Source organism: Pagrus pagrus, assembly GCF_965226575.1.
Source record: "Pagrus pagrus genome assembly, chromosome: 3".
In the NCBI taxonomy this organism is placed as follows: Eukaryota; Metazoa; Chordata; class Actinopteri; order Spariformes; family Sparidae; genus Pagrus; species Pagrus pagrus.
In genome coordinates, this window is record NC_140187.1 from 30,927,889 (window position 1) to 30,946,706 (window position 18,818).

The 18,818-nt window shown below is 41.4% G+C and overlaps 1 protein-coding gene and 1 long non-coding RNA gene across 2 annotated transcripts; both read right to left on the bottom strand.

Annotated features, from left to right (window-relative positions):
- Nucleotides 1–2,289: 2,289 nt before the first annotated feature.
- On the bottom strand, nt 2,290–10,059 carry LOC311255114 (Krueppel-like factor 15). The gene is made up of 3 exons (XM_084349309.1): nt 9,921–10,059; nt 6,387–7,547; nt 2,290–4,662 (listed from the first exon to the last, which is right to left on the bottom strand). Exons 2-3 carry the CDS (start codon nt 7,478–7,480, stop codon nt 4,494–4,496), a joined length of 1,263 nt encoding a protein of 420 aa, XP_084205435.1. The 5' UTR covers nt 7,481–7,547; nt 9,921–10,059; the 3' UTR covers nt 2,290–4,493.
- Nucleotides 10,060–15,213: 5,154 nt separating this feature from the next.
- Nucleotides 15,214–18,526, bottom strand: LOC311254483. Its single transcript, XR_014622254.1, has 2 exons — nt 18,366–18,526; nt 15,214–15,874 (listed from the first exon to the last, which is right to left on the bottom strand). It is a non-coding gene; the product is annotated as an uncharacterized lncRNA (long non-coding RNA).
- Nucleotides 18,527–18,818: the final 292 nt, after the last annotated feature.

The window sequence follows — 18,818 nt, forward strand, 5'->3', positions numbered from 1 at the left end:
TCTGGTCACAACTGTTGTCAGCTCCTCTTATTACATTACAGCCTGTGGGCACATTCCATTTCTAAAAGGAAGCCTCCTTCCTCCCTCTGTCCTCCTGCTCCAGCATACTTTCTGTTCAGACGCCTGTTTCAGCTACAGATTATGAATCAAAGCAGCACGACAGGAATCAGATGTTTTCATGACTACATCATCCCAGATTAGCGGCAGCGTCCCACAGAGTAAAAGAGCAAAGCAGGGAAGGAGGAGACAGAGATTTTTGCTTTGAAGCCGGTCCCAGTTTCCTCCGGGTGCTCCTTCCTAGCCAAGCACAACTGGAAAGCACCAGCAGCCAGAAATTCCACCCTGATATGCGTGCAGACAGAGCTGCAGCTTCCTCTCTGCTTGCTCGGGTATTGCACAAACAGATATTGCACCACACTGCAGCAGTCAGATCAGTATTGGAAAGTGATTACAGGATTGAAACCTGCCTGCAGCATTTTTTTTTTTTACTCAGACTTACTGAAGTGGCCTTGATGTGGTTATCCTGCCACCCACTCTGTGCTGTAATCCCTACTGTGATTCTGAGCTGCAGGAGATTCAGATTGGTGTCATTTCACTGAGACAATCACTGGGTAAATTAGCAGAGAGGAGGTGATTATAGACACACTGAAAGGAGAGCAGGCCGGTAACTTTGCCTGCCAAGACAGCAAAGCTAAACAAAAATTGGAGGTCCATTTCTGCTTTATTAAAACATGTTGGTGGGTAAAATAGGACATTTTCTCTTTATTATTTCTATATTTCTGAATGATTTAATTAATTTATTTCTGGATGATGATGCATTAAAAGAACAGTTCACCCCAAAATGAAGACTCTGTCATCTCTATTCACCACGCAGATGGAAAGTTTCATTGTCCACCAAAAAATTCTGGAACTGAAATTCTGGAACAGCAAAACAGTGTTGCAGCATTCTCCTAAACAACTGAAGTAGATGGGGACTTGTTTTAAAATATAAAAAGAACAACAACAACAACAAAACAAACAAAAAACAAAACAAAACAAAACATAAAAATTGTTCCGTACAGCTCGTCTAGCCTAATCCGAGTCTCCAGAACTGAATCGATATGAAAAGCCTTTGACACACTTGAGCTTGTGCGTTTGAAAAGGGTGTAAGTGACAACTTTTAAAATCAATTTGGGATCTCTTGGCTTCCGGAGAATTGGATTACGCCAGAGTTGATGAGTTTGTTTAGGAGTTGTCCCCATCTATGTCAGTTCTTTGGGAGAATGCTGCAACACTGTTTTGCTGCAAAGCTCCAGAAATGGACTACAAAACTTCACCCAACTTTCAATTGGCATTCATTTTTGGGTGAACTTATAACTTAACAAAAGATCAGGGGCCGTATTTATCAAGCGTCTTAGAGTGCCATTTTACTCATAAGTCAACTCTTAGCAGGGTTCTTAGGAGTAATTCTAAGAAGCTTGATAAATACGGGCCCAAATGTCTAGGTATAATGTGAAAGGGGTTGCTCATAGAGACGAGGTGATAGAGACTTATCACCCGACTCTGTAGTTTCCATCAGACTCATTAAACTTATTTTGGTTGCAAGGCCAACGACTTCACTGTTGGCTCTCTGAGCTCAACAACCTCGTCTCCAATAAAATATAAAACATAAAAAAAAGACAAAGTAGTTCCATACGCTGTTAGCTTAGCTGCTACAGTGAAGATTAGCTTAAAAAAGGGGGTAAAGAACATCTTTTCAAATCAATTTCGGATCTGAGGGCTCTCGCACACGCACAACAGCAGTGTGTGTGATTTACGCTTGATGATTATGGAGCAATTTCATATTTGGGATCTTTCAGGGTTGATTTTTATGTTTTAAAACGAGTCTCCATCTACTTCAGTTGTTTAGGAGAATGCTGCAACCGTGTTTTGCTGCGAGGCTCCAGAAATGTTTTGTGGACTACAAAACTTCACTTGTCTTGCAATATAATTTTCATTTTTGGTTGAACTGTTCCTTTATATTACAATAATGATGTGTGCAGCTTCAACTACTGTACAGTACTTGAGTTAACGTATATAATTATGTTCCTGAATAATTAGCTTTGGCTTATCATTTGCTTGCATTCGTCTTAACAGGGCTAAATCATACAAGATTATAACATTATGTCAAATGGTCGTGAGGACCACCAAAAATAACTTTTTAACTCAATATCTTAAATTTGTCTCACTTGACTTGAACCCAGCTAAACTGTAACTCATGTTCTGTCATCATAACAGTTAGTTTTAAAAAAGCATCAACAGAGCAACTGGTTCAGTATTTTCATTTTTTTATTTGCTTTTATTTTTTGCAAATAGGAAAATAGCATTTCTGGTATTCAAAAAAAAAAAAAAAAAAATACAGTCTGTGTTCAACCAGATACACAGGCAGGACTGAGAGAGTAACAGAGAAGAGGGAGAGAGAATTGGATGATGATGATTAGGGGATACAGGTCTGGATGTAGGTCAGTAGAAGCAGCCTGGGGAGGCTCAGACACAAAGACAGCGCTGGTTCAGACAGATAAATACGTCTGCCCGTCTGTCTGCTTCCAACGGGTTTTTACATTATTAAGCGTGGTTGTTTGTTAAGAGCGGGACATAATGTGTCCATGATGCAGAGGGACAAAGACGAGCATGATTGCTGTGTAAAATGACTGTGCATTGCTACATGCAGGAGGGCTCCACTTTGGAGTTCATTCAAAAGCACCACTGTTGCTCGAGCTCAGTTCAGATTGCCAGTAGCCTACGGTTTGTAGTAGCAAGTGTCTGCTGGTTCAACAGAGACAATCCAGTTATGTGAAGTGTGATACAGTCTCTCACGTGAAGAAGCACTGGTAGGTTAACAAGCACCAAAGTGTTGAGATCAAAGGGTAAATGACAATAGTGACCGCACTGCTCGGTGCAGTTTAACCATCCACAGAGAACATGTTGGTTTTTTTGGCATTTTATGGTTCCAATACATTTTATGGAACTGCCATAAGAGCACAATGACTGTTATTCTTACTTTCCACTAACCACACAAGTGCACTTGAGACCAGCAGACTCAGCTTAATGGTTTGTGAATGGGTGGAGTGGGACTCCCAAATCCCAGGCCGTAATCGCTCTGACATTCCACAGATTGATCACGCTTACAATCAAACCTCTCCAGAACCACGACTGAATAGCTTAATGCACTGATTGAAAATCCTCTTTTGATAAAAAACATCTATATAAAGGCTACAAGCTGTACACGTTCAGTACACATTATATTGAGTATGCTAATACAGATCATTGAATAGATGTTAGCTGCCTTTCCAGCTGTTTAACCTTTTAGCTTTTCTTGCTGCTATATAACCAACAGAGAAATGTTTTACAGCATCTGCTACTGTAAAAAAAGGAGAGAGCAGTGTTTCACATCACTTTTGCACCATGGAGCCAAAACATAGCATATAGGCCGAGTTGCTTTCTAGGCCACATGAGTCGGCTGCAAAATGATTTCCGAGAGAATTTCAGAGAACAAAGAGCTTATCAACTGTCACGCAGCGAGGATGTCGCTTTCTGGCTCTCACAGGGCCAGAACAGGGATTTCTGGTTTGGCAACCCCCAGTTTAGAATCACAGTTAAATAAGAGCAGTCACATGATAACAGTGGGATCAAGTGAGGTTTTGTGATATAGACAAAGGCATCGATAGAGATTAGGGCATAGTGGGGCTGAGAAAAAGGCATACAGGTCAAAACAGGGTGGATTAGGATTGGACGAATGCAATAAAGGCCAGGGTTGGATGTGAAACACATCGGAAGTTTTTCCTCAGCTCGATTAACTTGCGAGCAGAGCCACGAGTTCAGTTTAAAAGAATATCTCAGAATTTACTTCTAATACCATGAAAATCTAAGTATTTAGAGGAGATTCTGCTGCTTAAATCGTGATTTCACCCTCCATGAAGCCTTGTGATAAGAACACATGGCATACATGTGACGCTCCACGGACTAAATCTTCACTAAAACGTTGGGAAGTTGATTTCATGTGGACCCTTTGGCTTTGATGGAAGGGCAATCACAAAAGCAGAAAGGAGATGACAGAAGACGCTCTCGTTACTGGTTACTACCCTGCTTCCAACAGCACCTGGTAGCTCGGGAACAGGACCGGCAGTCCACGCAGTGGTTGCAAGAAGGGCCTCTGTAACACTGTCTCCTGTTATGTGTTTTGTCTTGTGTGAGTGTGAAGGCCAGGAAATCAGCTTTCAGCTGACTTGTTCCTGAGGTGGCTGTCTGCTCAGTCTAAGACGAGCTGCTCGGAAGGAACAGTGGAAGATAACCCGCAGGGAGGAGAGGGAGGAAGGACACTATGAGGGTACAACAGCAGGCGGCTCTCGAGATTCTTATGAAAGTTCTGCTACCGAAGCACCAAAAGTCCTGAGGGAGTCTCGCAGCCTACTGGTTCAAAGCCAGGTCAGGCTGGGTGGGTGGGTGCAGGGCAGGGTTTAGGCCAGCTGAAGGTGTCACACGGTGGCTCTGATAATCCTGCTGGGCCTGGAGCTGCGGTGGACCTTCGTGTGTTTGGATAAGTGGTCGCTGCGGGCGAACTTCTTCTCGCACAGTGAGCACTCGTACGGCTTGATGCCGGAGTGAGAGCGGCGGTGACGGGACAGTTCGTCTGATCGGGAGAACCTGGAGACACAAGAGCAGGCAGGCGTCAGGAACAAAGTGACAAAGAGAGACAAACACTTTTTTACATGAGCCCACTGACTAATTCAGCTACTAAGTGATGAGTTCACAGGCTGTCAACACTGTCCATGGTGTTGAAAGGCATAGCTAGAAGTAGTAAGTCCACAGAAGGAATACTACATAATTCAAAACATCCTAATAGACTTTCTGTGGACCCCCAAATATCATCATTTCTTATTAAAAGTGCAAAGATTAGTCGAAGAGTTGTCTACTACTACATTTGTCGCCAACTATTTTGATAATGGATTCATCGGTTTGGAAAAAAGTTCTCTGGTTCCAGCTTCTTAAATGTGAATATTTTCTGGTTTCTTTTCACTCCTCTATGACAGTAAACTGAATATCTTTGGGTTGTGGACATAACAAGACATTTGAGGCTTCTGCAAACACTGATGGACATTTTTCCACCATTTTCTGACATTTTATAGACCAAACAATTAATTGATTAATTGAGGAAATGATGGAGAGATTAATCAACAATGAAAGTAATTGTTAGATGCAGGCCTATTCTTACCCCAGAAGTGATGACTCTACTGGTCCAACGTTCACTCTGGCTGTGTCCAAAACTATGCCTTATACTATTTTTACCACAATGAAATAGAAATAGCAGTGTACAGTCCCACAATGTAAGGCATGCCTTGATGGATGAGTAAATTCAGTGAGTTCACCTGTGATCATGATCTATGTGTGCCTGAACTCACTATACTGTAAAGTAATGGGTGTTTCTCATGCTGGCACTTGGGAATAAGTGAATGATAGAGAGATTTCAAATGCAACATATATTGAATGATTGTAATTCAGGAGAATTGTACGCATATTCACCCTGAATAAGACTTTAAGTGCATGTTATATACTTATATACTTTTAATATACAGTAGTATATGATATGCAGCAAACAACATAATTAAACCTGTTGGAGCATCACTTCCTGTTAACACTTGGTGAGGAGGAGACTGACCAGCTAATATCACTTTTCAGCAAATGAACATGTGAATGCTCATGTAATATTGTTTGAATATGCTATACTTTGTTAAAAAAGTATTGTTTTGAAATGTATGAATCATGTTTAGGGACTAGTTTTCATTTCTGTCAAGTTTTATTACCACTCAGCCCTCGTACACTGGATGAAGTTAGCAGATCAGTGTGTTAGCGTTACAAAAACCTTCCAAAACATTGGAATATATCAACCAAAAACCTCGATGGTTGCAGCCCCATTTTTAAAACTAATTTTTATGACATGTTAGTTACTTTGAAAAATGTTACAGATATACTAACACTAATTATAATGTTAGCATGGAGCACAGGGGCTCTTATAATGAGAAGCTTTTGGTTTCTGTTCTTATGACGTATTACTAAACTGCTAATGTCTGTCATTAGCAGTGAAACTTGTGGTGCAACTCATTGCGACATCATCCAGAAAGGAGCTTGGCTGCACAAATATGTACCATCTACATTCCAGGTAGGTTACAATCATTGACATCCTCATAGTATTATAAACTGTTTTGGCATCCGACAAACCCTTCAAACTCAAACTGGAACCGTTACATCAACTACACGTCCTGACTGAGTTTTATCATCTCATTAGTACTTGAAGCAATGCGCCCATCAAACCGGTAGGAAAATCTCCCAAACACTTTTCTTTAATTATCAGTACACGTTACTTCACATACCTCCAGCCACACTCAGGCCAGCTGCACGTGTAGGGTTTCTCTCCAGTATGCCGGCGGAAGTGAGCTTTCAGATGGCTGCTTTTGGTGTACATCTTCCCACAGCCTGGGTGTGAGCACTTATGGACCCTCTCTGTAGGCGGCACTCTGGTCAGCCGGGGGGCCATGGCCTTCAACAGACCACTGGCCTGGCCCCCAACCCCAGTCAGCCCCGTGATCTCTAGTGTCCTCATAGTGATGGGCAGAGGGGCGATCTTCACGTACTTCTGGTCAGGTGACTTAGGATCTCCACTGTTAAGTGATAACAAGGTTGTGGGGGTGGAGGACACCTGTGGGGCCAGCAGAGTAACATTTTGTCCTGCTCCACCCTGGAGCCCCATGACCAGATGAGTGAGCCAGATGCCACTCTGGGCCCCAGGAGGAGAGCCTGCTGGGGTCTGAGGCTGGGCCAGAGGTAAGGGCTGGAGCTGAAGCACCAGCGGCCCGCCCAGGAGCACTGGCGGGGTTAAGGTGGATGGTGACGGGTTAAGTTGGGCAGAAGGGGAAGGGTCAGCTGGGCTGGGGCTCATTTGCTCATTCTTAGGGGTGCTTGGGCTTGAAGTGCACTGGGAGGCACTAGTCCCTGGGTCACTGCAAGTGTCTGAGGAAGCTGCTGGGGGGGTAGCGGAAGATGGAGATTCACTGCAAGGCAGAGGGGAGGCCTCCTCTTTGGGGGTCAGAAGCCCCTCTTTGACCAGTTCCATCTTTTCCCTCAAGAACTCCTCTATGTCCTCCAGGGTCGGGGAGAACGGGGAAGACGGGTGGAAAGGGAATTCTGGCAGCTTCGGCTCCTGACTCGCAGGCTCCTCTTCTCCTTCTACTCCAAGAAAAATATGCAGACGTGACCCCTCGTCTTCATCTTCCTCCTCCTCCTCATCTTCCTCCTCTCCAGGGCTGGAGCTGTGCAGAGCCCCCAGCTCCTCGGCCTCGGGGCTGTCGCAGGAGGCTGAGCTGCCCCCCTCGCTGCGGGCTCCGTCTCCCAGGTCGAGGGAGAACAGGCTGCTGTCCCTGAACAGGTCATTGTCCAAACTCAGCGTTCTGCTGCTGAGAGACACCATTGATCCGGGCCAAGCACAGAGGAGAGGATGTTGAGGAAACACTATCCAGAGGTGTGATCACAAAAACCTGCAAGGGCAACAGTGAGATTGGATTTTATTACCCAGTGGAAGGGGAAAGTGCATGAAGAGTCATATATTTACCTCAGCGCCTGGATTATAAACTTTAAAAGGTAGATGCTACAGGATACATTTGGCAACAAAGAATTTAAGAAGTAATTTATTCCACCAGCACCTGGTTTGCTAAATTCTTAGAGGCCCGGATTTAATCATGTGATGCTTCCAGCTGCAATACGTAAGAACTGGCCACCTGTTGAATTCATACTGCCAACAAACAGGGCCAGTATATCACCAGAGTAACTGCTAACTGCTGCTAACTGTATTATGGTTATACATCCAAGACTATAGCAACTGTTAGCTTGGTTAGCCATGCAGCTAGCCAGGCTACTGAGGGAGTGTTGGCATTTACACTGCCAGCAGAGGAGCTTTGGACCACTGTGAGAATGGGGCTATCAGGCTCAGGGCTAGCTGCTTAGCACGCTAACTTCAGCAGATGTCTCTGCACCACAATACATAGACGTCTTTGACATAACATCAAAAATGTTACTTCTTCACATTCTGTTGATAATTCTGGTTCATTTTTGAATGTTTTAAACTAAAATTATTACATATTGTGGATTTAATGCAATTAATTGTGTATTTTTTTTATAACCTGCTCTTCACACATGTAAAACAAGAATGGAAATAACGTTTTTTTAAACTCTTTTTTTGTTCAAATATTGCTTATATTTTTTAATCTCGACAACAAAATCTTGTCAAATGATTACAGATGTGCCGATGATAATTTTTCTTCCTGATAATAATACTTGAACTTTGTGTATGGCTAAAACTGAGTAAATTACCAACGCGTTAAAAATGTATATATTAGGGTTCAGTTCAGCTCAAATAAATGACCTGGTTCTGGATCAGTGCAGACTTGAGTACTCGCTAATACCGATTCCAGGACTTTAGGCTGGTAGGAAGCATTTCTGAGCTGGTTTTGGCAGCCGGGGATTCAACCGCCGACCCTACAACTGGCCAACCAGCTCATGGTCAGAAGACCTCTCCAACAACGAAATACTTTTCACAGGCCTCTCGACAATACTAAAAAATTGTAAACGCAATGATTACCTACCTTTAGTTGTTATTGCACTTTAGACACTTTAAAGGGAAAGTATGTAGTTTTAGAGAAGAAATTCAAACTCAGAATTTTAATATTTACAACATTAGTGAGGTAATAATACAAACTCAGAAATATTTACTTTTTCCATAAGTGAATAAACAAGCTGTTCTCAGAGGAAAACAAGGTCCAAGAATACTGTTTGAAGCTAGAAAGGTGGCAGGGTCCGCCACATATAAACAAAGTAAAAGAGCATGAAACTGCGTTGTCCTTTACGGTCAGTTTGTTTATTCAGTCATGAAAACGAAGAGTTTGTTTATGCAGTTTGTTTGGGCAAAACATAAAAGTAAGTCAATGAAAATCTTTCTCTTCTGATTAAAAAAAATATATAGTTCACCTTTAAAAATATTTGCAATTAATTAGATTACTAAAATCAATCCCACAGGTGTTTATGGGCCTTAGAAGCTGGGGGCCCAGGGCAGTTGCCCATTTTGCCTGTTGGTAATCCAGCCTTGACCCAGCTTTACCTGGTGTTGCAGCCAACTACTTAATTTTGACATTTGATATCCCATCTCTGCTGTCAAATAAAGGGTCGCCTCGATGGAATATTCCCCTGAGCCGTCTATTATAATGTATTCTTTTAAAGAGCTCCATCTTCACTGCGGGCCACAATAATCTTCAACAACTTCCAGCACTCCTCTGGTACTATAAGTGTTTGCATCACAACTATATGTATATCATTGAAAAAAAATATAGAAAAAATATATATAATGAAAAATTATTTTGATGAACAATCTCAAGTGTATTAAAAGTTACATTTTAAATAGCTGTGGGGGGAGGGGGCCTGTTGGGTCAGAGCTAGAACTCAAATATGCAACCAGGGTGAAAACAGGTAGCTTCTGTTGACAGAGCTAACAAACTCTCCCCTCGCTTCTGTGCAGGATGTTGCCGCTGTCAGACCGTCGGGCACATGTTGCAGCAGGGCCTCACACTTCACACAGGGCACGAACGAGGCGCTGGTAAACACGGCCCGCACTGACGCGCCCATAACCGAACTAACCCTGATCCAACAATCGGCCCGTCAAAGCGCAAAAAACACCCCCGAGACTGTATTTATGCAGCAGGAGCGCTCCGCAACATGGCAATCCACCTGAATACAACTGCGTCTGTACAGGAATCCACGAGTCTCAAGTTCGGCTGGGTCAAAAAATTGTTCTATTTATACTCCTCCGTCCGTACGGGTTGATCCGAGCAGAGGAATCCCGGACATTTGGCTCGACCTACCGTGTGTGGGTCGGAGGAGGCTCGGTGGGGAGAGCCAGCGCCGTCGATGGCTTCGATTATTTTCCTGTTTTCTCCTCTCCTTCGTCGTGTTATTGTCGTAGCACACTCACATCCCGTCCTTGCCACGGGTCCATGTTGGCATTCCTTTTTCCCAGCGTCACGTGACTGCATCGCTGCACAACTCGGAGGCACGGGTCCTGTTCCGCGCCTCCCATTGGCCGAGCGCGGCGGAGGCTCGCCCTAAAAGGAGCGATCTCATTGGCCGCCGCTCGATAAATTCTGACTGCCATGTGTTGATGGAGGGAGCTGTAGCACGACTCAAGAAAACACAATGTGGCCTTGTAGTGGTGTGTACAGGGGGTGGACGAAATAATGGAAACACCCATCACTGTAACAACCTGAGATGAAGCTACAGCTACTGGGCTGCTTATCCTGAAGACATGCAGCTGTTCTCAGAAGAGAAGGGAGGACATGTGCTTAAAGGGTTTCTGACAACATCCTGCTGCTGAGTAATGGAGGAGCAGCCTGATATCTGATGTTTGCTATTAAACAATTATGCTGAGACATAACCAGACTTAATGAATCCCGTTTTGGGGCTGAAATCCAACGTAAATGTTTGGAAAACTGCAGATGACTCATCTGACCTTGTTGTTTTGTTCAGTTATTCCTGGTGTACTCGTGGTCTCTGAAAGGCAAGACCTCGGTGACGCCCTGTTGACCCAGTTATTGACTGAGTCACTCAAGAATTGTCCAAGGATGAACAGAAAGTATGAATGATGCATGACTGACAGTCCAGAGAGTGTATTTTTGTGTTTATTCTTCATTTTTCTACGTTGACCAAATAAATAAACATAACAATTCAACATTGTCAATATTTCTGTGTTTGTGCCAGAGTCACATTTTAAGTTTCAAGTACAATGCAATTATAAGAGAAAAACATGAGTCAGCTTGGTTTTCTGTTAGCAGGAATTCCAACACACATAACAAGGTGCCCTCAAGTTTCTGTGACCCACAAACAAACCAACACATTCCGTAAAATATAATCACGGTTAGATCATGCATCAACACGCCACTACGGTAATAATAATTTTATTAACACTACTTTTAAAGGAATTAGTTCTATTTTATTTATTTTTTTATATTACAAATAATGTAGAGCAATTAATGCAAGCATAAAATCAGTGGAACAAGTCAAACTACATTTTAAAAAATGTGAAAATGAGAAATAAGCCATTGAGCTGCGGAGGAGCAAAATGTGCTGGTAGCTACAATGAGTAGAATACCAACTTTTAATAAACGGCTTCTAGCACACTATAATGGAGTTACATGCAGCTGGAAACACATTTTAAGAATTTATTCATGTAAAATATTTGCCAACAATCATAAATGCACCCATGAAAGCATGTTTTACAGTTTATTACAACAGCCATGTTTTACTTCATTGTCCTGTATTATCAGTTACAACAGCAGCCTCCACTCTGGAGGAGTTATAGTTATTATAAATACACAAATAAGCACTTCATTATTGTTTACCATTACAATATAGTTTGATCACTTATATATTGCTTATAAATGCTAAAGAGATGGACTTAAAGTGTTGCAGAAACAGTCATGGCAACCTGAAGTAAAATGTCTTGCTCATGCTAATAATAAAAAGTCTTCATCATACATTTTTATTATTTAGTCTTTTTATTTTATTTATTATGTTAAGTCATGCTGATTTTATTAAATGTGTTTTTATCTATTAAAAACTCAGCCCCTCTACAAAAGCCAAACACAAGGTGAGGACGTTTCAGACCCTTCAGGGTCTCTTAATCAGTTCATCAAACGACCACAGACTAAAAGCCACACAGTTCATTGGGCCGAGGATTGAGGAGGGTCTGTTTGGTCGCCCACTCTACCTGGTTATTAATCCAGCCTTGATCATCATTTATAAAGTCCAGTGAGAACTGAGAGACTAAAACCTCTTCTTCACTAACATGCACTAGAGCTAGTTCTGGGCTGGTGCTGGTGCTGGTTCAGAGTTAGTTCAACATGCAAACCGGTTTGCTTTTCCACAACCTGGAGACTCTTTACAAGTGTTGCTCCTGGTTCTACAGCAACATTGACATCCAAACATGATTGGTCCCACGCATTTGTGCCTTTGTTTGCCATAGCCTTGAGCTAGCTATTTAGCCTCGACTGTGCTGGTATCAATCACACTGCAGTTAAAGAAATCTAACACTGGCCCAGCTCGTGTGTCCGCTGTGAACTTCACTGAAACTGTGTTGATTCTTTCACTGTTAAAGTTTAGCTCGGTAAGGCAGCTGCAGCTGTTTCACATTACATTACATTACTAATAACTCTGGTTTCCCAACAGCTTCTGCAGCACACACAACAATCCCTTTTCTTCTACAGTAGATCATTTACAGAGAAGAAAAGTTGGAGATGGGCAAAACATTTTTTTCATCGTACAGGCTGTTTGCCGAGGTCCTGTGTTGTTCTATAAGATTTTTATTGTTTTATTTATTATTTCTATTTATTTGTTATGGGAAGTTTGCCAAATAAGATTCCCTCTCATTGGTGTCATTGGTCCACTGACATGAACATGGAACAGTTCAATGTCAATAGGAAAAAGAGTGAAAAGATAATTCTTGTTGGGACAAATGATGTCAGGGTAAAAGCGCTGTGTGGCCTCGACCACCGAGGTACAAGCAATGCAGTCATCTTTACAGGCTTTCCCCATAACTTTTTTCTAGAAACAGGGAAAATAACTAAATAATAAAAAGCACTTTTTAAAAACACAGTTTACAAAGTGCTTTGACAAAATAAAGTAGAAGGAAGTAGAACAAACACATTAGTGTAAAATTGCAAAGGACAAAGGAAATAAATGGCATTTATAGCTAAACAATTAGAAACAAAAAGAACAGAAATAATGCAAAAAATGAATAAAATAAGCAAAATAAAGAAATGGAATGAATCAAATAGATAAAATAAACAAAACAAATAAATTAATATAATAAAATCAAAAGGTAGGAGCAAAAGCAAAAGGACGACATCACATAAAGGCGAGTCTATAAAAATGGGTTTTAAGAAGTGATTTAAAAGAAGTTAGCGATCCTGCGAGCCTCATCTCCTCAGGCAGGCCGTTCCAAAGCTGAGGGGCCCTGATGGTGAAGACATGATCACCTTTAGTTTTTAGCCTCGACTTTGGTAACGGTTAGAAGGGCCCCGCCTGAGGATCTAAGGCTATGAGCTGACTCGTAAGGAATTAAAATGTCTGCTATATAGGTCGGAGCCAGACCCAAGAGTGCTTTAAAAGTGATCAGTAAAATCTTAAAATCAATTAGAAAATGGATGGGGAGCCAATGAAGGGAAACTAGGACTGGGGTAATGTGATGTCATCTGTTAAGCCAGTTAGAAGCCTAGCTGCTGAATTCTGGACCAGTTGGAAGCAAGAGAGTGATTTCTGATTGATACCGCAGAGAAGGGAGTTGCAGTAATCTAGTCTGGAAAAGACTAGAAAAGAGAGATGTAGTCCAGTAGAAGTGAGGAGTGCTACATGTCAGTATGACAAGCATCAGTACTGCAGGAGTCTCTATTGCTGGAACAATCCGTGGCACCTGCAAGAACTACAGGAACATTTGAGATGATCAACGGTTGTGCTGACAGTTTGAACCCCATGTATTACACATGAAGATAATAATGCATTAAAAGTGGCAAAAAAAAAGAATCATAGGCTGTCTGACAATATCCTCAAAATACAGTAGCCTATATGGACACAATAAAGACTGCAGGCTAAAGACATGGAGAGGATGGTCATGTTATTAGACACTAAAACTGTCAACGTAAGTGAATGAAAATCTTTTAGGTGGGTTGAAAATAAAACTTTTGAACATTAACTTCCTCTTGCTGTAGGTACTTCTCACATCACAGTAAGCAAGTGGCATTTGATTGATTGGTTAATTGATGGATGCAATAAAAGTACTTTTAACTTCCCATGATTACTTTATTCCATTTTTTTTGTTCTGTGGATTACTGTCTGTCCACCATTTTCAAAATGTAGTCAAGAGAATTATCATGTGAAAGTGCAATATTCTTGTGTAACTATTTACTCATCACAGGTGCCCTTTGGTCTATATCCAGTTCAGAAATGGAACAAAAGAAAACAGCTGGGACTGGATATCTCCGAGTGGACTGAGATCAGAGGTTAAAAGACAAATTCAGACAGAAAATCTTTATATTTAGTCCACTTTTGTGAAACAGCAGTCATAAATCATTTCCACATGAACAGTGGGGACATTAATATAACTGCCATGAGCACATCATATCCTAACACGTCTTATTCTTTTGGACATGCTCTATTATTTACATGAGCAGCACCACAATGAACTTAATTACGTGCAAAGACATGTTGTCATCTGCATCAGTCTCGACTTGATGATGAAGTGCTGCTAGTCTGTTGTACAAAGGCGCCATCTGGTGGTTCAGCAGAGACACAAACAGTCAGACTCCAAACAATAAATCTTTAGATCAACAGGAAATGAGAAACTTATTAAAATAACTTTAAAAAAAAATATCACACACAAGAACATGTTCAAATTAACTTCTGCACTGACTTTCATCATTTGGTCTGATTACAGGAAACTGCATGTGGAACCAGTGTGTTTTCTACTGTCAGCTATCAGCAGCTCATTAAAGCGCTGGGTGTGCGCAACCTTTCTATGATAAACAAGTATATAGTTATGATTCACAAAAGGGATATGAAATGTATTAAAAGCTGTATTGTACATGTGTTACTATGGTTACTCGTGACTCACTCCATGATAGCAGATATTAGCATACGTACATTGTATATTGATATATGTCACACAATATTACTCATGCTGAATTCCTTTGGATTGATAAAGTTGTACAGCTGCTGATCCAGGTTAACCCTTTAAAAATTAGAATGCAGATTAATGTCATTTGCCTGGAATTGTCTGCTTTATACACACACTGCAGACGTACAGCAGCAACAGATGTTTGAACAGAATATGGTAAATAAAACATCACAGATATCTTTCCCTTGCACCAATTCCAAATCACTTTATCGAGAAAGACTGACATCAGTGGAATATCTGAATGTCCTTGGTCTTATTGTAGGTGCCTATAGACTCACTCTAGATGGGAAAATCTGAGATTTTACACTTTATAAAGCCAGTATTGTCCCTGAGATGTTTACATAATCGGTGCCAGAGGCGAAACAATAGTAGGACAGGCTGTGGATAGATCATTCTGAATTGAAATCTCACTCATTGAACTAGCTCATGAATAATCAGTATAGCTTTATTTAAATGTTGATGATTTTCATTGGGTAATTAGCTGCATTCAGTCATGACATGCTGGCTGTAAGCGATGCTCTATAAAAGCCAAACAGAGCATATGGACGAGAAGACTGCAGCATAATGCAGCACACAAGGAGTGTCAAGACTCCAGTGTGGTTTCTTAGCAACAGTACACAGCAGGATACAGCTCCCTATCATTGCCTGGATATAAAAAACAAACTCATTTTATACATGAACATAGTTTGTGCACAGTTTGATTTTACCCACAATACACGGCTCTGTGATGTTTGTGATGAAAGCGACACATTCATCCACATCTCATTACCGGCATTGAGAATGTGCTGCCTTTCACTGATGCTGTGTTTGACACGCAGCATGTGCCTTGAACTTGTAATCACAACACAACACAACTTCTTTATATGTGACACAATGCACAAACAGATCTCTGAACCTGTGTAGACTCTCAATAGCGCAGTAACTGTAATCACTTCGGCATCAGAGGTTATACTGCATCCTCTGCTGATGTTCGTGATGGAGAGATGGTCAGCGTTGAAGGTCAGCGCGCCTCTAGACAACCCTGGTGCAGAGAAAAACCAGCAGGCTGTCATGCAGCTGCACTACTGAGCCGAGGCACATTGCCGGCAGCACCTGCAGGAGAGTCACAATTACATTTAAACTGATCATTTATATGTGTTTAAAGGGCTATTTGCTAAAAAAATGTTTATAATGTAAATGCATAAAATATAAAATAGTTCCATTTAATCACAATAACTGAATCACAATTGAACCTCTCTACTTGAACACTGTGGTGAGACGTACGGTATATTTGTTTTACAAACTGCAACTCTGTGTGAACACTGAAAAGTGAATGAACAAAGTTAACTTCTAGGCTAATTAGAGCAGACTCTAATCTATGGTAACGTGACCTTCACCTCCAGCCTACAGAGCTTTGTCATCTGTGGTTACTTCACTTTTAAGTTAGCTTTGTACATATTGTTACTAGCAGCTATCATTTGTTTCTGTATAGCCTATAGTGTTTTAGATCATTACCCGAGTGTCCTAGATAACCGTTAGCGACATCAGCTAGTCACTCAATTTAGCTAACCTTAGCTAATTGCTCATAAACTTGATGGTGCTTTTCTCAGTTGTAGTTGCTATCCAGACTAGCTGAGGTGATAAAAACTCAGAAAAACAGTATGTACAAAGCTAACTGACAGGTGAAGCAACATACTTAAGGACATAAAAAACACTGAATGCTACAGTTGGATGAAACGTTACTTTAGTGTTGACACGGAGAGTAAACACACATGCAGTTGGTAAAACGGGTATATGTACTAGCCTAGATTGTGCAAGTAGTGAACAGGCCCGTTTCACTAACTCAGTAATCACACTGAATTGCAATTGTGTTTTATTAATCCAGTTGGACATTGAAGAGGTGTTGGAGGTGGGTATTAGCAATGTATCTGTACTGCTGATGTAAGTTTCAGTTGATTGGAGGCTGTGCTAGTTGTTGCTAGGAATAATGTAACATTTTTTGAAATTATAGAAGAAATATATAAGCTGACTTGTATTGGTGCGTGGATCTCATTCACAATGCAGAGCTACAGCCATGCTAGCAACTCTGAGAGGCTGTAGTAGGCACGGGATCATCCCTATGTTTGGAACATAGGACCCTTCTTCTAAAAAAAGGGTCCTATGTTCCCCGCTGTTGCTGGTTGATGAACAAACCGGGGAACATAGGACCTTTTTCGGGAAAAACGGGGAACATAGGTACGCTCCCGTATGCACAGCTGTGCTTTGTGCTACATGCTAACATCGGAGTGCTGACATGCTTCACACCAAATAATGCTAGCATGTCGATGTTTAGCTAGTACAATGATTACCATGTTTACCTTTTTAGCTTAGTGGCATGCTCACTGAGGCTGGGAATGTTATTAGTTTTGCATTTAGTCATGAACCATGACCATGAACGTCTGGAAATTTCATGTTAGACCGAATCCATCCAGATATTTCAGTCTGGACCAAATTAGTGGAGCGAACGACTGACTGACAGACCAACATTGCCGTCCCTGAAGCTTTGCCTCTAGCTTGGCTAAAAATTGCTGATGTCACCTTTATTAGCAAAAATGAAAGTGATGTTGCATCAGCTGCGGTCTAGTTTTAGAGTGTCTATTTTGAAAGCATGTGCCAGTTTTTTGCTTGAAATTTTGACACTTTAAAAAAATGTTGCAATCACAAATTGTGTATATAAGAATACCTTTAAGATTTTTTTTTCTTATTTGTTACATGGCATATAGTAGTGAGGGTGAACAAAGCTGATAATATGCAAGATGCTGTTCATGTAGTAGATTCCATGTTGCAGCCGGCTGCAGGTGTAGGTCATAGCCATGAAGTTTGTCCAGACGTCATGATTTATTCTGTCTTCCTTAAACTCCAGATAGACTTAGAGCTACAGCTACATACTCACAGCTGTGTGTCAGTACGCTTTCACCCACGCTCTGTTTTTAAGAGCTGTGGGGCAGAGGTGACTGACACACTCTCTCACATACTGAAGAGAAACCTTCGGGCATACAGGCAGACATCTTGTTGTCTGCTGTTCTGCAGATGCTGCGCAGTTACAGAGCAAGAGTTCACAGATGATAGCTGTTTAAGCCGTTTTGGCAGCCGAGAGATTGAGTTTGATGATTTGCAAGATGCACAGAGATGTTTCCCAGCACAAACTGTTTTAGACTTGCTAAACAGTGAGAGAGCTGCTGGGCTTTTCCAGCGTCATGTTAGATGTCTCCTGAACTTTGAAGCCCGTGGATGCATATACTCAGCAGTATGGATCAATAAATGTAAATCTCCCCTCCAGTGGAATGTGAGTATTTTATATATTTTGTGCGATAATGTTCCTGCTATAGCTGGTTGATACATTTTTATGGATTTGAAATGTTTAGGTTTAGGAAGGTTTATTCACATATTAGAATGAGCCTTACATTGTGCGGTGTTTTACCATGAATAATGAACAATCGCTAATTTGAAAAAAAGATTAATGTTTCTGATGTTTCAACCACATTACCTGTGATATGGCTTAGTAAACTACAACATAATACTGTTTCTTTTGTATGATGCTGAAGTGTGTTGTTGATTAACTTACTCGTGTATTTGAGGGACAGAGACCTGAGGGACGCAGAGTGTTTATCCTCTCAGCTGGCACTCGCAACAACTCTGGTGGACATTCCTGCAGTCAGCATGCCAACTGCACACTCCTTTAAAACTCGCTACATCTGTGGCATTGTGTTGTGTGCTAAAACCGTACATTTCGATGAGCCAATCGTGACAAGTCCAAGACACACCTGTCCAATAATCACGCTGTCTAATCAGCATCTTGACATGTCACACCTGTCAGGTGGAGGAAAATCTCTGCAAAGGAGAAGTGCTCGTTTGACACAGATTTGAACAATGTTGTGGTCAATATTTGACAGAAATAAATGTTCTTCTTGTGTTCACAGAAAAAGTCTTCGATCTTTTAACTCATCAGACTGATAATCAGGAAACAGAAACAAAGAAAGCCAGAAGCCAAATAAGTTCCACGTAAGCGCCTCAGTAT